The sequence below is a fragment of the Apium graveolens genome, chromosome 4 (assembly GCF_009905375.1).
Source record: "Apium graveolens cultivar Ventura chromosome 4, ASM990537v1, whole genome shotgun sequence".
NCBI lineage: Eukaryota > Viridiplantae > Streptophyta > Magnoliopsida > Apiales > Apiaceae > Apium > Apium graveolens.
In genome coordinates this window covers 3,090,113-3,115,821 of record NC_133650.1, presented here as the reverse complement: position 1 = coordinate 3,115,821, position 25,709 = coordinate 3,090,113, and the positions used below count along the sequence as shown (strand labels likewise).

Genomic DNA, 25,709 nt, shown 5'->3' with positions numbered 1-25,709 from the left:
CTCGATGTTATTTTTGTTACAGGATAATACGTACATTTTTTCAACTTATGAGTTACGGGTTTCGTGCTGATGCTATTGCGGAAACAATAGGACTTCTGACAACATGTTCTCCATTGATCTCATTCCAGCTCAAATATCCATAGTTGCCAATGTAATCACTCTCAGGATTTAGACTGATATCAATGGTGACTGTCATGTTGAACTCTGCAGTACTGTACTTTCCCGAGAATGAGATTGTTGATGGCTGCACAACCACAGTCATTCCTCTAGATGGAGTGTGTACGACAGCGCGGTAATAAGCACTTGAATCTTCTGCATTAGTTAACACCCTTTTAAAGGTGATACTGGAAGTATTAGTGTTGTTGAGGATGACTATAAAAGAAGGATAGTTAAGATCAAGACTTGAGTTTTCACATGAAAAATCAGATCTTCGTGTGATAAGCATGATCTCGTCTTTTGTGTAGTTCATGGCACAAAGGTAACTGATGTAGTCTTCTGGTTTGATATCATAGATGAGTCCAGGGTTCATGGCTTTGTTAGGATTAACATGCCCTGCACCATAGTCAAGAGGAGTAGCAATTTCGGTTGACATATCTAGAATTGGACCATTGCTGTTGTCGAAAATGTCAGCTGTTGTCATCATTGCAGATCTAATAGCAGCTGAGCTCCAGTCACGGTGTGTGGCTTTTAGTAATGCAGCAATTCCTATAACATGAGGTGAGGACATGGATGTACCTGACAAAAGTGTATAATCCGTGAGCAAATAATCATCGTCAATTGCTGCAGATTTTCTGTTTGGTGCCCATCCAGCCAAGATATCGACTCCTGGTGCCAATATATCAGGCTTTAGGATCCAAGGAGACCTTGTGTCAGGCCCTCGCGATGAAAAATCTGCAACCTGAGGAGCTGGCTTGATTCCCAATTTAGTTCCTTTGAACTTGATGCTTACTGTTGGATCATCTGTTCTGATTAAGTAGTCCTTAACCAGGTCTCCAAATTTCGGGATTATGGTCACAAATGGCATATTGAAATCCTGGGGTGTTAAAAATTGCCCAGAATCTGAGCTGTAGATAGCACCAGCAGCTCCAGTCCTATACATCTCAAATGACTGTTGAAACACACTAGTCTCATTGCTAGAATCACAGAAGATGTATTTTCCCTCTACATCTTTGGGGTCTAAAGAATAAGAATCACATATTTCCTTACTTCTATTCCCATGTCCAAAATAAATAGGGACCCTGGACACCAACAGATCTTCAGGATATACTGATTTTCCAGTGACTTGGACAGTCCCCTCACCAAGTGTTACATCTGCTGTGAATTCTCTGTCTACAGTCCCAGCACCAATAGCTGTGATCCACGGAGCTCCGTTGAGGATAGTGTAAGCATGAGGACCTCCATTTCCTGCAGAGCATGCTACAAAAATTCCTTTCTCCATTGCTGCAAAAGCTCCTACTGCAATTGGGTTTTCATAAAAGGGTGTGTCTATGAAACCTAAAGACAAGGACATAAGATCTACACCATCTTCGATGGCTTGATCCATCCCAGCCAATGTGTCACTTGCAGCTGCATCATATGAGCCGTAGGCAAACAACACTTTGTACATGGCCAGCCTAGCCTTCGGGGCAATGCCACTGGCTGTTCCTTTTGCATAACCAAAGTAATCAGCAAATGGCACGCGGTTTCCAGCTGCAATGGATGATGTATGTGTCCCATGGCCCATAAAATCCCTCGGAGAATCATAGTCATCAGTTTTTGATATGTTCAGTACCTGCTTCATCCCTTTACTAAAAGAACGCGCCCCAATTAGTTTATTGTTACAGTTTGTTGAATTGAAATCAACACCAGTTTCACAAGCACCACGCCAGCGAGAAGGAACTGGTGGCATATCATGATCATTGAAGCTTCTGCTTTCTGGCCATATTCCAGTGTCAATTATGCCTATAATCATATCATCACCAAATCCAGAAGTTGGCCACAGTCCAACATGTTTCTTTAGGCCTAAAAATTTTGGGGTGTGAGTTGTGTGGCGATGTCCAAATGATTCGTTAAATGTAGCAAGATGACCAGGCATCTGATGCAGTTGTTCCACATGGCTCTTGGACAGAACCGCACTGAAACCATTCATGACATGAGTGTAGGTATACAGATGCGTAGGAGAAACACCATCATCTCCGAGGGAGGAGAGCATTGACATATACCAGCTATGATGAGTTGAAAATGGTGCTGGCATCAATGATTTGTCCATGTGGATGATGTAGGTTCGATAATCTTCTGAAGCAGAAGATACGACTACCATTGAAACAAAGAGTACTAAAGGAAGCAGAAACTGTGACTTGATGAATCCTTCCATCACTGGAAAGCTCGCGACTGAATCAATATAGTACTATCTAAAGAAGTTGCATCAAATGATGACCTTCCTAATGTACGCGATATAAGGGTATGAACTCTTGTACACGAGGTATTTATACGATATGAGGGCCTTCCTCTGTTGGAAATATTTATCTGCTGTTGAAAAATTTAAACAGAGAAGACAATGGGAGGGAATTGAAAATATAAAGGGTGATCAAACCAACTAGCTGCTGATAATCCTAGGTGAAATATTTGTACTTCACATTTCACAATGATGCTGGATCCCTTGGCAGTAATGCAGAACAACAGTTACATAAGACTTATTTGTAGTGTTTGTGCTGCAGTGCCCTAATTGCTTTAACTTACTGTTGACAGGTTACAATCCTTCTTGGAATGACCAAAATGCTGTCAAGATGTGGTGGATCTTTTTGGGAGCTAACCGTCGTCTCTTTTCTGTTTTCGGATTTCATCAAACAAACAAAATCCAAACTGTTCGCGAAGTCATGATACACTAAAACTCGAACAGAAACACACTACTGCACTGAATTGCATGCACAAGATGCGTGCAGATGATATTGAGTGATCAGATACTTGTTCAGTATTTGTCAATTGTTTTTTATAGGAAGCACTCTTATCAAAATTGGACCTTAAACGTGACATTTCCAGGGTTTAAAGATTTCCATTCTTGATCTTGTACAATACAAACATTTATATAGGTTTATACTTGTATCAAACAATGTTAAACAATAATAAGAAAAATTAATAGTCACATAATCTAAGATGTATGTTCCAAAAGAAGAGTTTTAACCAACATCACATTACACATGTAAATAACATTAAATATCAATCTCAAAAATCTCTTTAATTCTGAAGCTTTTGGCCCTTAAACAATCAAAATTTTACTAGGGCACTAAAGCTTGCAGCCTAACAACTGAACGCTCTGTTGAACGGCTAATACCTTACTAGGCCTTCACATGAGCACGAACAACATCTAGACCTTCACTTTCCTCTCCATAATCCTGCACAACAATTTGTTATAGTGATGCAAACAAAAACAAACTATAAAGACCAAGAAGAGATCATTTGCTACAAATACCTTTACAACAACGCATGAGCAGCCAACCACCTTGCGGGCATTGCCTTCTGAATCAATCTTGCACAACTGTAATGTAAACATATTTAAACAATAGTAAATTTCCAACTCAACATTAACCAAATTAACACAGGTTAAATAACTTCACAAATGATAAACAAAATTCCATATGGTTAAATGATTAAAAAAACTTGCAGTGATGGATCAGCCTGAGCTCATATATACAAGGGTCTGTGAAACAATAATACATAGCACACACTACAACAAGAGATATACAACCAAAAATAAAATAGAAACACAGAAGCAATTTTTGAATCAGAACACAAAAAGTAGCAAAGAAGTTGTACTTACACCAGCCCATTCACCAAGAGTCTTTGCACTTGGGACAGTCACCAAGCTAACATTGTTGTCAGCACAAAGTGCCTTGACCAATTTGACATAGTCAGGCTGGTTGCAGTCCTCAGCCAATACACATAGCTGGGCAGCATGTTTCTCAATCACCTTTGCACCTTCATGGAGACCTCGGGCAAGTCCTCCATGGGCAAGCGACTTCTTAAGCACAAGCTGCAAACCCGTCATGATGTCCATAGGTTCAGCTAGACCTGGAGCTGCTGCAGCAGGTGCCGGTACTTCAGTTGGTACAACCACATCTTCCCTGCAGTTAAATTCACACAAGTTTAGGACATGTACGTATAGCAGACACTACTAACAATAATCGTGGCAAATTAAAGTATTGCTATCATTTCAAAGTGCTTGGTTTTCTAGTATACGCAAGACTTCACCCCCAATAACAATTTTTTACAAAATTTATTCTAGTAGCATAATACAACTTTAAACATCAAACCGTTCAGTGGTCATCATCCGAACAAATATAACCAAGTAAAAATGGAATATCTAATAAAACAAAATACTTAAGTCATTGCATCAAAGAGCGACGATAACATACCCAGACATTTTTCTTCTTGTTCAAGTATGTAACTCAAGCTTCCGTACCTACAGCAAAAACGTAAATTCAGAAATCGGACAACTTAATCCATTACAACACATAACCACCAAAATGCTATACACCCACAAAATGGGTCACCAAGAAATTTAGTAAACAAAGCTTTAAGCTCCTAATCAATCATCAAACCATATATACAATTACATAGAAAGCTCAACATTTTAAGAATTCACATAAAGTTTGAAACTTTAGAATTACACATACATATATAATCAAATCATTAATACAATCGCATAACAAACTCATCATTTTGACAATTCACACACAGGGTAAAATTTTATCAATACACACACACACATATAACCAATATTAGATACACAAAGCTCCTAACCATCATCAAATCACATAAACAATCACATAACAAACTCAACATTTTGAGGAATCACATAAAGATTGAAACTTTAACAATACACACACATACATAATCAATTATTCACATAAAAATTGAAGCTTTACTAATACCCACATAAATAAAATCAAGAAATACTAGTACCCTTTACAAGAATCTTAAAACAGACATCAAGTACATAAGTCCAAACAAATGCAAGAAATAACAAGAATTTAAGTACACAAATGATGAATTAAAGTAAGCATTATTAAACCTTAATTATGGTTACAAGTTAAGGTTGTACCTGGTAAGAAGACGAGGATGTAAAGAGAGAGAGAGTCTGCAAAAAAAGGGGCGCTGAGATTGAGTGGAGCTGAGCCTATATAATCAAACCCTAAAACCCTCTTTTGCTATGCTGCTCTTTTTACTATTTTATCCTCCTCTTTGTTGGGCTTTTTTGGCTTATAAGCTTTTGTTATTTAATGGGCTTGATGTCGAATGGATCCACTGGGCTTGTTGTTTGATGGAGAGTCCACTGGGCTTATTGTAGAATGGGCTTTTCTGTTTTAACAAGGTATTGTGATTCACCGGGCATGTTATTAAATGGTTTAAGACGATTTACCCCGTACAGTTAAATCTCGATAAATGAATACGCTTGAGATCAGGAAATTTTATTCATTTAACGAGGTTATTCATTTATCGAGTTTAAAATTACATTATGTTTATTATGTTGGAATCGGGAAAAATTATTTATTTGATAAGGTTACCCGTTTATCGATTATTCATTTAACGAGGTTTTATTGTTTGATTGTGTTTGTGTGAGTATAAGATTTTTAACCATTCCCATTATACTTTTTCTTTAGAATTGTTATCCTTTTTTCTCTTTATATTTTATAAATTTTCCACGTGGCTCACGGTATATAGTATACTGGTTTAAAACCCATGCAACACACTGATAAACACTTAAATTTAATAATTAATAATTAATATTTTTTGTTCAAATTTTAATAAAATGATAAGGGTGGAAAGGTATCATTTTGCTAAGTCCATTATTTCTTTCGCCCCAATCATTTATTTACAATTTCCATTTTGGGATGTCACTCTTATTTTTTTACATTATAATTTCTTTTTTAAAATAGTAAGGTTTTTGAGCATCTCCAATGGTAGAAACCCTTAGCAAAAAAATCCTAGGTGAAAACTATTATACATAATATGTATAAATTTGTACACTCCAACCATCTAAAATTCTTAGCTAAAATTATAGCCAACTTCCTCATCTTGTCTAAATTTGTCGAATGTCTCTAGAGTTGTAACAAAGCTGTAAGCATAAATTTAATATTATATCAAGTCGCCCGCAAGATTTGGCTCAGTTGGTTAAAGAGGGAATAACAATCCTTTTGGTAACAGGTTCGAATCCCACGGGAGGAGAATTTATGATTATGTCTTTTGAGTCAAAGTCTGTCGCTTAAATGTGGTTTACCTTGGTTCACGTGATTTGCAGGATACAACGTGAGCGGATTTACCCAGTGCGCACCCGAAGTGTAGCGGCTGCGGATTACCTACGCTAAAAAAAGATTTGCAGGCTATTGCGTGAGCCCGTAGGATTTACCCAGTGCGCACTCGAAGGGTAGCGGCTGCGGGTTACCTACGCTAAAAAAATAAATTATATCAAGTTTCATTGGAGCACATTATCTTACAGATTCAGCAAATTTTACATAATCATTATTTTATATTATTTTAGCCAATCATTTTACCTAATACCATTGGAGATGCTCTTATAATATTAAAACTATCTACATCCATTATTTTACTTCACTATACTCATTTTATACTATAATGTGTATTAAAATCCCGATCCAACCCGAATATGAGTTAGTATTTTCTTTTTTCTAGCCGGATAATTTGTGATCCATCGGATCTGAGTAAAATATCATCTACTAACAAGCAAAAACATTAATAAAATAATGTTATTGATAATCACAAATTAAAATTTAAATATATGATGTATTAAGTATATACGATTATGATCTTTTTATTTAAGAGTGGGTAAATCGTATTTTGTAAAAATTTAAATTAACAGAAGGTGTTAAAATATTATAAAATTGTCATATACTGAGAAATGTGATGAATTTAAAAATAATTAATCTTCGTGTTTTTGTCGAATACAGATCATATATTACATTCGGGGAAGATCATTTTATTAAAAAAATTGAGATATAATCTGAGCGGATATTTAAGTGCTCTTATCCAGGATAATATTTTATTCAGATTTAATTTTTTCATCTGATCAGGATTATAGATAAAATAGATATAGCCATGTATCGTATTTTTGAGTTAGATGTAAATCGAAATATCGGATAATCGACATCAATTTACAATTCTAATTAAAAGAGTCAACTTTCCTAAAAATAAATATTGTATATCACCAAGAATTATAAATTTTTTGAATAATAAAATTTATTTATTTTTTGTAAAGTAGATCTAAAATCTTAATTTAATATGCCTCTCTTAGTTGAGAAATGCTTGAGAAATGCGGGAAACCTTTAACATAATTGAGGTTTCTTATATAATCTATATTTCTATACTAAATCTATACTATACTATAATAACCAGAATGAAGTATAATTTGGTTCAACGGTTATTCCTTAATTTTGATTATTAAAGAAAATAAATAAATAGTGTTATATCCGTTAAACTACTAATTTGTTAAATTACTAGTATATTCTGCTTATCGTATTAAACTACGATCACAACGTATCCTAGTATTTAAAAATAAATATATAGTGTTATATATCCGCTAAACTACTAAATTGTTAAACCATTAATGGGAGTCTACTAATTCTACTAAAGTTATCATATTATTTTTATTATAAATTTATAATTATTATATATTTACAAAAATATTTTAAAATTAGAATATTACAGAATGAATAAAGTTTTTAAATATTAACGGGAACCCGTGCATCGCACGGGATTTAAACTAGTATATTATAATAACCGGAATGGGATATAATTTGGTTCAACGATTATCTCCCAATTTTGGTTATTAAAAAATAAATAAATAATGTTATATATCTGCTAAACTACTAAATTATTAAATCACTACACACATAGTCTACTTATCCTACTAAACTACAATCATAGCTTATTCTATTATTAAAAAATAAATAAATAGTGTTATATATCCGTTATACTACTAAATTGTTAAACAACTAGATATAGTATACTAATTCTACTCAACTACGACCACGGTTATCCTATATTTTTTTATTACGAATTTATAATAATTGTATATTTATATAAATATTTTAAAATTATAATTTGACGGGATAAATAAAATTTTTAAATATTAACGGAAACTCGTGCATCGTACGGGATTTAAGCTATACTATACTATCATCATCATCGTCATACCCAATAATACCGCCTATGGCAGTGTCTGGGGAGGGTATATCGTACGCAGCTTTACCTTCATTACAAAAAATGAAGATGTTGCTTTTTCAAAAGACCCCAGGCTTGTGTGTGCACAAATGTGTGTGTCCTAAGTAAAAAATGATAAACAATGATATATAGAAGTAAGTAAAAGTAAGCGAGATAATACCTCCGCCCATGGTTTTCTTCATACGGGACTTACCTATTTCGTAAAAAATCACCGGCCAAAGTAGTTGTCATAATTCCCTTATATTTCTCATATTGCACTCATTTTGATGCTCCAAACTCAATCATTCCCCTAGAGTTGAACCTAAAGTGTGTAGATTATCCGTACCTTTGTAGACCTCGTCATAAATCTGTGGAAGCTCTGCAAAATACTTGTGTTGGGAATATTCCTATACGCGCAACAATGGGACAATTATATATCACAAATTAACAAGAACATGCAAATTCAACCAAGTAACAAAACAAACATAAAGGCACAAACACTATATAATTAGAGACTGAATTGACAAAAAATTGAGAAAATCACTTAGCTCTAAGAAGCTTTATCAGAATTAGAGAATCAGCTGTGTCGCCAAGCCCTCGAGAAGACTTGACTGTTCTTGAAGAGATTATTGCCCCACTTACGTTGTGATGGGTTGCCGCAATATCACTTTCAAGATAAAACAACTTAGAGCGATCCGTTCACAGATACAGAAGGCTCAACAACGACCAACACCTCAATTCACCAAGAAAATCAATGAATATATGTATATATATGTGGGAGAGAGCTATATTATACTATAATAACCGGAATGGTTTATAATTTGGTTCAACGGTTATTCCCTAATTTTGGTTATAAAATAATAAATAAATAGTTTTATATATCTGTTAAACTACTAAATTGTTAAAATACTAGACATAGTCTACTTATTCTACTAAACTACGATCACAATTTATCCTATTATTAAAAAATAAATAAATAGTACTCCCTCAGTCCCTTCCAATTGTTTACATTTCTGGGATAGTGTCTGACACGCATTTTAAGGTGCATAAAAAGTATAGTTATGTAACTTATTTTTTATAATTTTTTTTTCTGAATAAAAGTTGAATATTTTAATTTTTATTCAAAAAAATAAAATTGTAAAAAAAATTACAAAACTATACTTTATATGCACCTTAAAATGCGTGTCGGACACTCTCTAAAAAATGTAAACAATTGAAAGGGACAGAGGGAGCATAATATATTCGTTAAACTACTAAATTATTAACTATTAGACATAGTCTACTTATTCTTCAAAACTACGACCATAAGTTATCATATATTTTAATTATAAATTTATAATTATTATAAATTTATAATTATTATAAATTTATATAAATATTTTAAAATTATAATATGGAAAAATAAAAAAAATATTAACGGGAACCCGTGCATCGCACAAGATTTAAGTTAGTAATTTTCTTAATAATAATAATAATATAGGACTGTTCGCATGTATATGTGCCTTAAATTAAAACTTGTTGACGGTTGTTGCTACTGGGCAACAAAATGAATTTTGGGATTTATTATTGTACTATGCCATATGATTTGGTAAAATTTGTAGTGCATATTTGGGTATGTAGTATTTTTTTCTCTGAGTTAAGATGAAGAGTCTTATTACCTTTAAATTTAGATTAATCCGAGTTAAAGTTTTATTTTCAATTTCCTATCAAAAGAAATATTTTTGAATTATAAAAAGTAATGAAATTTTGAATATTAAAATTTTTGATGGATATTACTAAAACCCTAAAAATGCTAACTTCTCTTTTTTATTGGTTAGTTGATTTCATATTTTCTCCTCCGAAAGTGGCTTACCATCGATCGAACACCTTCTTTCTTACTTTGATCTTGTTTTTCTTTCAATAATGCTCATCCTTAGGTGAATTGTGTTTTCTGTACCATTTTCTTGGATTATTTACCGTATATCTTCTCGTGAGAGTTGGTACATTTTCGTATTTTTTAAATTATTTTTTTGTCGAGAATGATTCATTTGGTTTATTCGGGTATCTAGAATTCTCGTGTTGTGCAATGGAACGATGGTTGTCAGGCATGAAATGCACAGAGATGGGGGAAATGAAAGTGTGTTTCTTGATTTTTACTTAAGAACTTTGTGATTTGTTTTCTAGAAAATCAAGTTAATATTTTGGCTTACTGGAACTTAACAGGGTAAGTAATTTTTAGTGATAATGAATTAACTATTAAAACACAGAGAAGCAAATTATCAAAACTTACTTGATCTTTTATTAAAAAGTCAAATATGTTGTGCTATAAATCTAAGTTCTTAATGTTGAAGAACTTAGCTATTTCTTGAGAGAATACAAGAAAAACTAGTCTGTTTGTTACAACTGAACAAAGGACCCGTGACATGCTTTATAGACTAACATGTATAGTTTACATAGATTGCACTGAAATAGACTAACATAATTTCTAAAACTCTTTTATCTATTTCTATTTCAAATGTTACATATCTGCATACAATCTTCCATGTCTGCTACACTCCTTTGTCCAGTCCATCTTGGTCGTTGATCTTGCACTCTTCAAGCTGCATTTGTAGACTATTCATTTTAATGATAAAATAGTTTGTTGACTGATAACTTTGAATTTTCAAGAAAGTTGTATTCTATAATTGAAGTTGTTATCGAGATCTTTAAAGTGTATAGAAATGTCTATATCAGGATGTAGAATGACTTGTTGATATCTCCACTTCTCTACATGTGTAAATGACTTGTCAACATCTTCACTTCTCTATATGTACAAATGACTTATCGACATCTCTACTTATCTACATGTTTAAATGACTTGTCGATATCTCCATATCTCTATTTGCGTTTTGATTTGTCGATATCTGCACTTCTCTACATTTGTAATTGATTTGTCGATGTCTCCGTATCTCTACATGAATTTTGACTTGTCGATATCTCCATATCTCTACATGTCAAGTTGACTTCTCTATAGGCAAAATGACTCCTCTATAAGTGAGTTGACTTCTCTACAAGAGAAATGACTTCTCTATAAGTCAAATTGACTTCACGGTAAGCTTGAGTAGTTCTTGATATACTTCTCGACATTCCTTTATCTGTGACTTCTCGATATTTGACTTGGAATATTTTTCAATCTACATCATTATTTTTACCAAGATATTGATCTTCATTCTGAGGTATAATCAGGCTTGATCTTCTTCTAGAGACTTATTCCTAGTTTGTTGGCTGTTTACTGAAAAATACTCCAGTATAGTCTTCTTAAACATTCTTATAGACTCAAAAAATACCATTACAAATTACATAAGAGTTATAAGTCAACTAAATCTTAAGATTGTCAATATGACTTAGTCTTGTTATATTAAGGCATATCTTGCACAACAGTCTCCCCCAATTTGTGAGAAGATCACTTGTCATAAATTCATGCCTGATAACAAGACTAATCCCAAGCTAAAATAAAAAATAAGATAGATATATAAAGTATATTCTTTTATACATAAATGTCATCTAACTGTTACAAAGAAAAAAAATAAGTTATAAAACTAACTGAAGTTTTCATACCATGACTGAGATCTAATTAAGTCCTTTAGTCTAACAAGACATTCAAGTTCTTCAATGATCTCAGTTCCTCTTAATGCTTCCACAAGTTTCAGTCATTCTTCTAGTGAGTAACTGCCAAGATGCTCAACAATGTACCTTAATAGCTTGTGAGTTCTAATGTTCAGGAACACGCCATTTTTAGAAACCATGCTTAATCCTCTTGCCTTGAGCTCATTTGAGCTTCTTTCCAATCTGTCCAACTCCTCAGGCTTCGTGATGGCTCTCTCTTCCATCTCAACCTTTTCCCCTGCCCTTCTTTCATTTTTATTTACCAACATTTCAGCTAGCTGAACCTTCCTCATCCTTGTGAATTTATCATTCTCAGTCATTAAACTTATCACCCTTTCAAGCTTCGCTGTTGAGAAGTTCTCCATTATTTCTTTCTTGAATATGTTGAATGAGCCTTTATTGAAATAGATTCTCACTAGAGTATCCACAGAGACTTTACATATGAGTTCAGCTTGTTGATTATTGTAGTCATCTTTTGAGAATTCTTCAGTGATTGGTAAAAAGTCATCTTGATTATAGTGATTCCACAATACTCCCATATCAACTTTATTTTTCTTTGATTTTCTTCCGATAAAATTGAAGTGTGTATTGACTGGTGGCTTGAATGAAGGAGGTTTGACTAGTTTTTTCAATGTGGTTTGATTGGCTATGATAGGCGTTTTGAGTAGAGAGTTGGTTGTGAGTTTATAAAAATGTTTAGGCTTGAGGGTTTGAATAGTTGAAGTTTTTGATTGACTAGGGATTTGGTTTGGGGTTTTCCGAGTTTGAGATGTTTGGTTTACATGTGTCTTTTTGGTGTTCTTCCCATCTTTATCATTCCCCTTTTTCTCTCCATCCTTATTCCTCCCTTTCTTTTCATCCTTTCTACTCTTTGCATTCTTATGACTCCCACTATTTTTGCTAGATTGACTTGGATTTGAGTCAAAAGATTTATGTCCACCTTTCTTTTGCTCATCATCATCATCATTGTCAACATCCTTATCATTTATAACAGTCCCATATAGCATGCTCTCATCATTGTTTAAATATCTCCCTAGAATGGTGATCATTTCAAGATCTTCAACTTGCTTGATTTTCATCATCAACTTCTTATTTGCCATGACACAGTGCTTAGGAATTTGAAAATGTTTGCATTTCCTGGTAGTTGAGCAGATGCATGCCACCTCTTTGCTAGGTTCTAGATATGCTTCAGGGAAAGCTCATTCCTGTCATAAATTGAGTTTTCTAGCAGTTGAGGGTCTTCTGGAATCATAACCTTGACTTTGTTGATGAAGATGTCCAATTCTGAGGCTCTCATATATTTGAGAAATGATAGAGAGACCTGCATACACCTGTTAACCCCAGAGTCTTTGATGTTGACCACAATTCTCTTTTCCATTAGCATGTCCTTGGTGACTAAAAGTGCCCTCAAGAAGTTGTTATTTCTGTCTATAGCTCTCTTATATGTATGGTGATTATGGTTCACTGAGACTCTCTCGCATTCTAGAATTTCACCAAATTCTTTTTCTAAGCATGAGCCTTCATCTGCCTTCTGAGAGTGTCTCTTCCATACCAAACTCTTCTTCAGTTACAGATTTGAGCTTAGGTTCCATCTCCCCCTTAGGCTTATTAGCATGCTCAATAGGGGTTTGAGATATTTGATCCCTTACAATCTTTGGAGTTCCTTGAAAAGGAACTTTTAGAGCACCTATGATATCTCCCAGTGACACACTTGTCTATATTTGGAAATAATTCTAGGAGTCTATCAATGACTTGATGTCATTTTGCTGGCTTTAAACTTGTGCAGTGAGAGATTGACTTGAGAGACCAAAGCTAAATTGGATGATTGAAGTTCAGCCACTTGGGTTTGAAGAGATTGAATCTGTGGATTTAATGGAGAAGCTGCACTTGTAGATCCTCCGCCATCAAAGTTTTCCTAAACCACTCTTCTAATTTCTTCAGCCATCAATGCAGAAGGTTTATATCTAGCCTTGTGAAGTTGATCCAGTTTGACCTTTGTATCATTATTCTGAGAAATTTGATTCTATAGAACAGTGTGCAAAGACTCCCCTAGCTGTTTGATGTTGGTTTCTACACTTATGTGTGAGAGAGTGGCCAGTATGTCATAAAAATTATTGAGTGTTTGCTTGATTTCCAACTGTTATGGTTGGAGTTCATCTATTTTCTTTCTCACCATTTATTTTATCTTTTCTTGATGACCATCTAGTGTTTTCTCTAGTGCTCTCCTAATATACTAGAATGCTTTGAGTTGTGCTTTATAAACACCTATGATGACATCGTACACTCCTGAGGAGTAAGCACCCTAGCATTGCTACCCAAAATGGTGACATATTCCTCCCTAAACCTAGACGGGGCTTCCTTTATGTCTATTATAAAATATTGTGATAACCATGTATCAATATTCCCATCATGCTCAGCTTCATCCACAATTTTATCTTATTGCTCTTCAACATCTTCCTTATGAACCAGGGGAATAGCTTGATAATCTTGATTGGACATGCCAGAGGTTAATAGGTGTTGAGAAACATTGGCGAGACCCTCTAGTTGGCCCAATATCATGTCAACAACTGTAGTTGGTTGAGCCTGGGTGTTTTGAAGCCATCTGGCCAGAAGGCTTGGAGGTGGTTGTGTGGAGGTAGATGGAAGATCTGTGTTTTGAGTTGTAGTATTTGGGGTGATGAGAACACTAGTGACTGAGGTCATAGTTGGAATCACAGTTTGAATTGTGGTTGTGATAGTTTGTTGTTCACCTTGAGAGTGACCATTTAAATTGGAGGGGATTAGCCATGTTATTGTCATGTACCATGACCTCAAACCCCTGTTCTTCTTGCAAAGAACTGACACCTGAATGTGCTTGATTTCTTGCCTCCCAGTGGATGGATCATTGGCAATTGGACTCCTAGCTTCAATTGTCAAAGCAATTTCAACTAGGATTTTGAGGGGAATTGTCCCTTCTAGAGGAATCTCCAATTGAATTGGAGAGAATTTGAGTAGCTCCTTCTTAAGAGTACTACCATCAAACCTTAAAGCATGTGAAAGGTCATTTCTACATGAAGGTGCATTGGTTTCCACAATATCTTCAGTAAAAACTGATGAAACCCATATGTTTGTGATGGTGTCATCAAAGTCTACCTCAACATATAGTCTTTCACTATCCAAGTGTGGGTTCTGAGTGGTGATCACAGTTTTAATAACCATGTCACTTGATTTTGGAAGGGCTTGAGAAGTAGATTCAAGCCCTTCATTGAATGAAAAAGAAATTTTAGATATGAGAATAGTACTTTTAAAAGTGAGTGTTGGTCACTTCCCCCTAAGTAGAAGAAGGAGTTCAATAGATGTGCTCTCAAAGTGTGTGTTATCCACTTGACTTCTTTTACCTTCTTGAGAGTGCTCAAGAAGGGGTGCAGACTCTATACAGGTGCATTTGGGAGAATGCTTTGTTCAATAGTGACACCTTGTTAAGAAGATGCCACTAAAGTCTTTTGTGATCCCTTTTTAAATCTGCATCTTTTTTAGATTATGCAGAAGTGGCTAGTTGAGTAATAAGCTCTATTTTTTTCCTTGGTTTCTTGACCATGTGACTCTCACTCTCACTTGGTTACTCTCCATTCTCATTGATTATACTCAGTTTTGTGTGGTTTCTCTTTTTTTACTAACTTCACCCTTTTGAGAGATGAAGAAGTTGGATTACTAGCATCTAAGGGTTGTGAAGAAATGGTTTTAGCTGTAGAAGGCCCCTGTGGGTTGTCATGTATTCGTACTACTACGGGACCAGGTGTAAAATCTGTAATTTTAAATTTTATTAATTTAATAGATATTAGATATTAATTCATTTAGATAAATATATTAATTTAGAATATTCCGGAAATCTTTTTGTGCAAGTTATTTGAGTTAGGAAAAGATTTGTTAATTGCGGAAAGGAGTGTAAGAATAAATTAGAAAATTGAAATATTTTTTTTAATTTAGGTATTTGTGTGTGTCAAATATTTCAATTTTAGAATTTATTTAAAGAGGTCGTAGAAACTTTAGGATCAAGTTTTTAAAATTACCTTATTAATTTGGGATCCGTGTGCCTACATAATGACCTGCCAGAACAATTCATAACTCGTACGAGAGCTCGGTAAAAGGTACGTTTTTCTTTTTTTGGTATTCGCTAAAATCAATAAGTGTATTTTTCTGCACATACGCATGCTTTTGGTGTTAATTGATTTCACATGATTTGAGTTATATGTATCTTCTCTGATACCAACTATAACAGCCCGCACTTTCGCTTTTAGCTGCGCTTTTGTAATAATCATCTTTGTAATAGAATTTTGGGTTAATATTTGTATTTCGTATTAGTTTTGATTTAGAGTTAATAGTCCAGAAGTGCGGGCTGTTACAGCTGGTATCAAGAGCAGGCTGTCCTTCAGAGTGTATTAGGTATGAGACTAGTACATTCCCTAAGATGCGATCATGTGGACTATCGTATAGGTCTTAGGAAATTATTTTGGATTTAGGCATTTGTTTGTGTGATTATTTGATATGCTTGACTTTGTGCTTTTTGATCATTGACTATAAGTTTAGAAATTATTTTGTGTGTTTTAGAAAAGATGGATGGGGAGAATGGTAATAATCAGAAAAACAACGAAAATCAAAACAACAATGACAATCAAGGAAATAATGATGAAGGAGGAAACGTCTTTGACCAGTTGGCTGAAACTCTAACTGTACTTGTGAATCAACAACCGAAGCCTAACATCGTCTCTCAGTTCAAGCGTTTGAACCCACCAACTTTTGATGGAGCTACAGACCCGGCTATCGTCGAGATGTGGATACAAGAGATGAAAAAAGCTTTCGGACTTCGAGGGAGTAATGAGTAGTAGAAGGTGACCTTAGCTGTGTACCAATTGCAAGGAAGCGCTTACGAGTGGTGGCTCATGGAGAAGAGGAAGAATGAGACGACAAATTTTGAAGAAAATCCTGAACCGTACACTTGGGCAAAGTTCAAAAAGGCTTTAGAGGACAAGTACTTTCTGAGAACAGTTCATCTGTAGAAAGAGAGGGACTTCATTCAACTTCAGCAAGGTGGAAGAACCATCATTGAATACGAAGCAGAATTTGCAAAGCTTGCAAAGTACGCGTCGACCTTAGTAGCAGATGAAAGCAGTCGAGCACGAAGATTAAAGGAAGGACTTCGAAGCGACATCAGGAACTCTGTGGCGTCTTTTGAACTTCAGACATAAGAGGCTGTCCTCAACAAGGCGTTAGTGATCGAGAGAGGCTTGGAAGAATCTGAAAAGGCGTCTGGCAGCTAGAATAAGAGGCTGTTCACTCAAACTGGTGGGCAATCTTTTCAAGGGGGACCACTCAAGAAGCCACATGTGTACGATAACAACGGAGGTCAAGGTGATCGAGAGAGGTGTTCGAGGTGCGGCAAGAATCATCCTGACAAAGTATGTCGTTGGAATACGGGTGCTTGTTTTCATTGTGGAGAAGTAGGACATAAGATTTTGAATTGCCCGCACAACCCGCCACCGCCACCAAGAAAGGAAGCAGATAACAAGATGGGCAAAGGACGCGTGTTTCAGCTCACAGGAACTGACAATTATCACAATTAAGGTATGATTTCTTTTCTTTTGATGACTTATTTAATTTAATTTTATTTATGTGAATTTGGGGACCAAATTCTTCTAAGAAGGGAAGAATGTAAAATCCATAATTTTAAATTTTATTTATTAAATAGAAATTAGATATTAATTCGTTTAGATAAATATATTAATTTAGAATATTCCGGAAATCTTTTTGTGCAAGTTATTTGAGTTAGGAAAAGATATGTTAATTGTTGAAAGGAGTGTACGAATAAATTAGAAAATTGATTTTTTTTTTAATTTAGGTATTTGTGTGTGTCAAATATTTCAATTTTAGAATTTACTTAAAGAGGTCGTGGAAACTTTAGGACCAAGTTTTAAAAATTACCTTATTAATTTAGGATCTGTGTGCCTACATAATAACCTGCCAGAATAATTCATAACTCGTACAGGAGATCGGCAAAAGGTACATTTTTCTTTTTTTGGTATTCGATATGTTAGGTCACACAACACTGTAGAAGGAGGTTGAATACAGTGTAGAATACAATCAAATCGATTTAAAGCACAAGTAACAGAAAACAGATGTATTTGATATAATAAACTCTGTTACAATAGAACTGTTTTCTCTCAGTGATGAACAAATATCACGAGAGCTGCTAGGTTACAATTGTATGATCTTCTCGATGATCGTAACACTTTTAGAGTATACCTATGTCTGTGTTTATATAGACACACATTTACAAGATAACTTCTAATTGATATGGAATATAATTCTGTCTCCTAAAATATATCAATCAGATATCTTATACAATTCTTCTAGTCCTCTAACTCTTTCCATGCATATCTTCTTCTTGTATTAGTCTCGATCTTCTTTCCTGTAAATCAGCTTCTTTCCTTAACTGTTAGTCCTCCAGAACTTAAGTTCTGATATCCATCTTCTGATATTATCTTCTGATAATCTAAGTCCTGATACCCTTAAGTCCTGACTTCCAGTAGGTCCTGATTCTAGTAAGAACTGATATTTCCTGTTAGTTAAGATCTGAAAACTAAACATGAAACATATTAGACATGACATCTCAAATATATCCAACAATCTCCCCCAACTTGTAAATTATGCAAAAATATACAAGTTAATAGATTTGATGATGTCAAAAACATTTAAGTTCAAATGCAATAAGAGTTTAATAAGACTATTAACTACAACTTACAAAACATCCAGCTTTACCAACATCACTGAATCAATCTGAATCCATAATGATTCTTAACAAAATCATTTATCAGATTATCTTCAGCTTTCTTCAGAACTTCAGCTAACTGTGCTTTGACCTGCATCAATTCTTCTTCTTTACTATCACCAATTTGATAAATGGCTGTTATGAGATATTGAATGGATGTTCTTTCAAGTCCATCACCAAGTCTGATAACCTTAAGATGTGAAGAGTTTTCATTATAACATAGGCATCTTCTTTTCAGAATAACTTCCATCTTAGCAGAATTCTTTAGCATAGGAATTTCTCTTCCATCACCTTCAGTAATCATTGGACTGTAATGAGAAGTCTTTGTACCAGAGATTCTGAATAAATTTCTTATAGCCTTCAAAATGTATTCTGACCATCTTCTTGTAACATCAGAATTTACTTCCAGAAGATAGTGAATATGTTGAAGTTCTCTGATAGACTTCTTTAGTACATCAATATCAGCTAATCTATAAGTCCTTCCATCATTGAGAAATAAGATCAATTTCTCTTTTAGATTCTCCTTATCATGAGCATCTATAACAATTTGAGAAGACAACACCTTGTCAAGGTGCCTTTATTTGATTTGTTCATATGGTTTATCTGTCAACATGAAAGGATCTCTTAGAGTAACCTCTACTCCTGTTTGAATCTTCTCTTCGTCAGAACCTAATCCAGCTCTATTTCTAGGTTGCTTGGCTCTCAATCCAAATGTAGCGAGTTGATTAATCACGAGATTGGATTTTGGTTCAACTGGAGTAGCTTTATTCCATAACAGCTTCTTCTTATCAACAATTATCATTTTACCCAAATCAACTTGAGCATTGTCAGTAGTTGATGTCTTGATAGCTTGATCAGAATTTGCTGTTTCTTCTCTACCTTCATGTCCTTAGTATTGAACAATAACTTGAGCAGTGTCAGAGGTTATTTTAGAATCTTCATTTATCTTTCTTCTTTTCAGAATTTGAACAGTTTCATCTTCAACAAAATTATCATCAGTTACTTGAACCATTTTACACACTGGTTTCATCAGATCTTGAGAAGTTTTCAAGTCCAGTGACTTGGTTAGTTCATTAACTTTTGCTTTCCCTTTGTCTTTGGGATCGCTCTCAGTCTGTGATTTAGTCTTGAACTTTGAAGTTTCAGAATTTAACTTTTCCTTGATCACAATGCCTTTTTCCTCAGGCCTTGGAGGTTTCTTTGCATCAGAATCTTTAGACTTAGGATTTGTCTTTTCAGCAGCAAATCTAGCTTCTTCCTCCTTGAGAGTTTCTAAATCCATTCCTGGATTGTGTTTCAGAAATAATCTTCTTGCTATCTCCTCATCAAGTGTCTGGATTTTAGGATCTTTATAATAAACAGTAGTCTGCTTCCCCTTTAACTTCAGAGTTTGCAAAAACCTCTGAGAGTCTTCAGATCCTGAATAAATCAGAATATCAGAACTTGACATCAGACTTTGCTTATCACCACTTGACTTCAGTCTTTGAGCATTCACAACATCAAAACTTGACTTGTTCTAAATAGAAGATTTTCCTTGAACTTTTCTTTGACCTCTGCTCTTTTCAGAGTTTCCCTGGTCATCACCTTTATCATCCTTTTTCTTCAGTTCTTGAGTAGGTGAGCATTTGGACTTAACTACCTTCTCCCTCTTTTTGGTATCATCAGGAAGTAAAAGAGAAAGAAGAAGTTTAACTGAAGATTGGATTTCATCCAATTGAGCTTTCTGAGAAGCTTGATTAGCCAGGACCTCAGCAATTTGGGCCTGTTGCTTCTCTTGAGTTTTCTCAATGGCTTCAACTTTTTCAGAAATAGGTCTGATATACCTGTTCTTGTCAAGCTTGATCTGTAGATTTAGCTTATCAGCTTGTTCTCTGAGTGTATCAACCTTTTCATGAGTAGAAGTATGGAGACCTTGAAGATATTTTGTAGAAAGGGCTGTGATCTTGAGTTGTGTCTTGAAATCAGCATTTGTGAGCAACTCATCAGCTTTTGCAATATGCTCTGTCAGAATTTTAGAAGATGGAATAAAATTTGATTCATTTCACTTCTTGGTCCACTCAACACCTCTGTGAGTATCCTCCCAAGGAATAGGTGCTTCATTTTCAACAAATTTCTTCACCAATTCTTCCTTGCCCAGAGTAGGTACTGGAGTCTCAACAGAAACACTATCATCAGAACTTGAGGAAGACTCATTCTGTTCTGATAGCTCAACAGTGTGTGAAGCAACTGGAGATTTAGGAATAACATCATCTAAATTCTGATCAGCAGAATTTATCTCCAGAGCTGGTGTCTTTGATGTAGATGGAGCTTCTAGATAAAGAACTTCAGGTATATTCAAATTATGAATATCTATTTCAGAATTGTCAGTTTGTTCTTTAGCATCATCTGTAGCTTTAATAGGAGAGACATGAGGGGTAACAACTGTGTCATTAGTAGTGTCTTTGGCTTGAGCTGGAAGGGCTTCAATGATAACTGGTTCTTGTGAGATCAGAGATTCCTGATCCCCTTCCTCAGCTTCTTCAGTATCTTCTGATATATCCTTAGCCAAATACCTCATAGCCTTCATTTTCTTTAATCTCCTTGCCAATGAAGGAGTTGCTTCAGCAGCATCAGAATTTACAGATTTCCTTTTCAAAGTATCAGAACTTTGAGCTGCTTTCTCTTTCTGAGAAGTAACATTCTCAGCTTCAATTATCATAGGTTCAGATGCATGAACTTGTGCTTCAATTATTTCCTCTTCACTCTCAGACTCATCTCTGAGAATCATCTTCCTTCTCTTTTGTGGAGGTTTAGGAACAGACTTTGTCCTCTTAGAAGGTTTGGTTGTTTGTGCTGATGGTTGAGAAGTCTGAGGTGTTTGTGTAGATGTGGTAGGTGCTGATGGTTGAGGTTCTGATGGTTGGACATCAGGATATAGTGCAGTGTATTTAACTAGATCATAGGTTATTAAGGCTTGTTTGTCAGATAAAGGAACTCAGAGGGGTCTTAACACAGCCTTCTTATTATCAGTAGATAATAAGTCATTAAAAGCTCTTTTAGCTAGTCTGAATAATGGAATTAATTCAATAGCTGATTAAGGCTTATCATCACAACAAAAACTATAAATAAGCTGATCGAATCTAGCAAAATAAACAGTATTTCTGTCTTTTGTCATCCTATCCCCAATGAAACCTAAGACAACACTTGCATAATCAAAATCAGTTTGATTAATGAGAGCATACCCGATTTATTGACTGAATATGGGGATTGCATCGAAGTTAGAACATTTGTTTACAAAAGCCTTGGTGATGCAGTCAAAGAAGAAACTCCATTCCCTCCTTATATATGGTCTCTTCAATTGACCCAGCTTTGCCAATGTCTTTTCATACCCCAGACTGGCCATCATATTTTGAAGAATAGGCTCCTCAACAGTTGTATAAGCTTTATTTTTAGGCAACTGCAGTGCTTGGCGTACTGTAGTCAAAGTTACGACATGCTCATCCTTCCCTGTTGTAAAGATTATACTTGGGGTCCCTTGAGCACCACCATCATTATATACTCCACTTCGTCAGAACTCCATCACTTGAGTTCCAGAGACTGCATCAGGTTGGGTTAGAGCGTACCCAATATCAGAATTAGAGAGAAAATCCTGAATAAAGTGAAGTTCCGATGGAGCTTCAGCCTTGATAAGAATGGCAGAGTAGTTGTTAGGAACAAACTTAGCTCCATTGAAAAGTACGTCTTTTGGTGTCATCTCTGTAAGAAATTAAATGAGAAAGAGAGTGTTTGCAAAGTGTTTGTCAAAAAACCTGAAAGAAAACACTTCAGAGAATATTTGAGAGAGAGAAAGTAAAAGAGATTAAGAATAGAAAAGTAAGTAAAAGATTAGAAAATCTTTTAACTCCCATATATATACTCTCTCCACTCAACAGTTATATTTTTGAAGCATGGGATACACTTTACACCTGGCACCGTGTAAACAGTCAATAAACGGTTAGAGCAGGAGTTAATGGGCACGTAAAATAAGCAATAATTACAGTGCACATGCAGTTTTTATGGACATACAAGTTAACCACTAACCCATAATGATTATGATTGTTTTTATCTTACCCAAATTTATTCTGATTTAAATATGACTGTTTCAGATATTATCACAAATAAGTCAAGTAAAGAAAAATGCCACGTAAGCATCAAAGATTCCATCAGGATTTAATATTAGAAATTAACTTATATCAGATTTTAACAGTCATCAGAACATGGCTTCTGTACTAAAAAGGTGAATATCTTTTTCTGTGATTCTTCATACAAATACTGACTTGTTTTCTTCAGAGTTTAATCATCAGAACTTCCATCAGAACTTGTCCTCAGAATTTATGCAAATAACACTTAACTGTTTGTCAAAAACAACTTAATCACCACATTAATTTTCATCATTCATATGGAGTGAAAGTGTGTGCATTCAACAAAATATTAGATAAAGATTAAAGTCTGATAAACTTCAGTACATCTTAGAAATAAGGCATAACTAGGAAAAATGCTTAAAATCTGTCATCAATCATGATGTCTACTATAGAACAAATTTATGCAAGAGTCCACCTCAACTGTTTGTGCTCATTTTATGCATCTTTTGAAATTCCTTTTTATAGTGGCTTCTCAGTGTAAGTGAGTCATGACTGCTTATCAGAATTTATGCTGTTATCAGAGTATTTCTCCAGTAATCATAGAGTGTGAAAAGTCACCAAGAATTTTTTTTGCTTTTCTAATGCATATTACTTAATACCAGCAATGCACTTGGGTCTTCCCTTCCATATTTTTCCTCTAGATCTCAAAGGAGTACCTGACTTTTATTCTTTTCTTTTTTCTTTTCTTTTGATAAGTGAGGCTTATCAACACTTAGTTCATTCTTAAGATTTAATGACATCAGAATTTGATAAATAAGAAACAAGAATCTAGTTTGTGACTTAGTAATAAGATACACAAAGTAAACTTGACTAAGGTCAATATCAGAATCTGCTTGTGTTAATGAGTTTCCACATAAATAACTAATTCAAACATGGAATTTCTAGTATGTTAAAGACTACTAGGTCAGCATCTAGCATATTTATCCTTATTGGATTGAATAGCCACATAACATTCAAAACACTTATCAGAGTATATAAATCCATATCAGAAAACAATCAGCATTTAATGAATTTTTAAATTAAGCACATATTACATATAGAGAATACAATCTATAAATAATGATCATAAAGTCTGATGCATGAGAACAAAAACTAAGCAGATTTAGAGAAAAAATCTGAAACCATTCCAAGTTCATTTACCAATCTTATAAAAGTAGCTTCACATAGTGGTTTTATGAAGACACCTGCTAGCTGTTGATCTGTTGGAACACAATGCAATTCCACTGTACCTTCATCCACATGTTCCCTTATGAAATGGTACCTAATGCTGATGTGCTTTGTCATTGAGTGTTGAACTGGATTACCTGTCATAACAATAGCACTTTGATTATCACAGTAAATAGGGATTTTAGAAAATTCTAACCCATAATCCAGTAACTGATTCTTCATCCAAAGAATCTGTGCACAACAGCTTCCTGCAGCAATATATTCTGCTTCTGCAGGTGATGTGGAAATTGACTTTTGTTTCTTGCTAAACCAAGAAACCAATCTGCCTCCAAGAAATTGGCAGCTTCCACTAGTGCTTTTCCTGTCTATTTTGCATCCTGCAAAATCTGCATCTGAGTAACCAATTAGCTTAAAATCTGATTCCCTAGGATACCACAATCCTAGATCAGCTGTACCCTTAAGGTACTTGAAAGTTCTTTTTACAGCTATTAAGTGAGGTTCTCTTGGATCATCTTGAAATCTTGCACAAAGACAGGTAGCATACATGATATCAGGTCTACTTGCAGTTAGATAGAGTAAGGAGCCAATCATACCTCTATAGTTAGTAATATCTACTGATTTACCAGTATCCTTATCTAACTTGGCTGCAGTGGCCATGGGAGTGGATGCAGTTGAACAGTCTTGCATTCCAAATTTCTTCAGTAAATTTCTAGTGTACTTGGATTGACAGATAAAAGTACCTTCTTCAGTTTGCTTGACTTGAAGGCCGAGAAAATAGCTAAGTTCTCCCATCATACTCATTTGATATCTTGACTGCATTAACTTTGTAAACTTCTCACACAGTTTGAAATTAGTAGAACCAAATATGATATCATCAACATATATCTGTACCAAAAGTAAGTCCTTTCCATGGTTGAGGTAGAATAAAGTCTTGTCAATTGTGCCTCTGTGAAATCTACTTTCCAGAAGGAATTGAGCTAAAGTCTTATACCATGCTCATGGAGCTTGCTTAAGGCCATAAAGTGCTTTATCAAGCCTGTAGACATGATTGGGAAATTTAGGATCTACAAAGCCTGGAGGTTGTTCAACATATACCTCTTCTTCCAATTCTCCATTGAGAAAAGTACTTTTCACATCCTTTTGAAAGACTTTAAACTTCTTTTGAGCAGCATAAGCCAAAAAGATTCTTATGGCTTCTAATCTAGCAACTGGTGCAAATGTTTCATCATAATCAATACCCTCTTGTTGAGAGTAGCCTTTAGCAACCGGTCTTGCTTTATTCCTTGTAATTATGCCATCACTGTCAATTTTGTTTCTGAACACCCATTTTGTACCAAAAACTGATATATTCTTTGGTCTTGGCACTAGGGTCCAGACTTTATTTCTTTCAAATTCATTTAACTCTTCCTGCATTGCTTGCACCCAATCAGCATCTTGAAGAGCTTCTTCCACTTTCTTTGGTTCAGTCTGAGATAGAAAGGAATGATAGAGACATTCATTTGAAGTTGCAGTTCTAGTTCTAACACCTGCTTCAGGATCTCCAATGATTAAATCAGGGGTGTGTGCTTTAGTCCACTTCCTTGCAGATGGAAGTTGATCTCTAGAACTGGATCCTCCCCCATGATCCATGCTGTCTCCATCAGCATTTTCTGATGCTCCCCCTGTAGTTATGCTCTCTGAGACTTCAAAATTTGAATTTGATTTTTAAGGAGTTGAAGAATCAGAGCTTCCAGAATTATCAGAATTTGGCTCATCAG

General features: G+C 34.8%; 2 protein-coding genes across 2 annotated transcripts; both read right to left on the bottom strand.

Moving 5' to 3' along the window:
* Positions 1-6: 6 nt before the first annotated feature.
* On the bottom strand, positions 7-2,704 carry LOC141716601 (subtilisin-like protease SBT1.7). The gene has a single exon (XM_074518788.1). The coding sequence runs from the start codon at positions 2,351-2,353 to the stop codon at positions 53-55; it is 2,301 nt and encodes a 766-aa protein (XP_074374889.1). The 5' UTR covers positions 2,354-2,704; the 3' UTR covers positions 7-52.
* A 395-nt stretch (positions 2,705-3,099) lies between these two features.
* LOC141717470 (small ribosomal subunit protein eS12-like) lies at positions 3,100-5,196 on the bottom strand. Its single transcript, XM_074519560.1, has 5 exons — positions 5,081-5,196; positions 4,392-4,438; positions 3,797-4,100; positions 3,449-3,514; positions 3,100-3,371 (listed from the first exon to the last, which is right to left on the bottom strand). The coding sequence occupies exons 2-5, from the start codon at positions 4,397-4,399 to the stop codon at positions 3,315-3,317; spliced, it is 435 nt and encodes a 144-aa protein (XP_074375661.1). The 5' UTR covers positions 4,400-4,438; positions 5,081-5,196; the 3' UTR covers positions 3,100-3,314.
* Between the last annotated feature and the right edge of the window lie 20,513 nt (positions 5,197-25,709).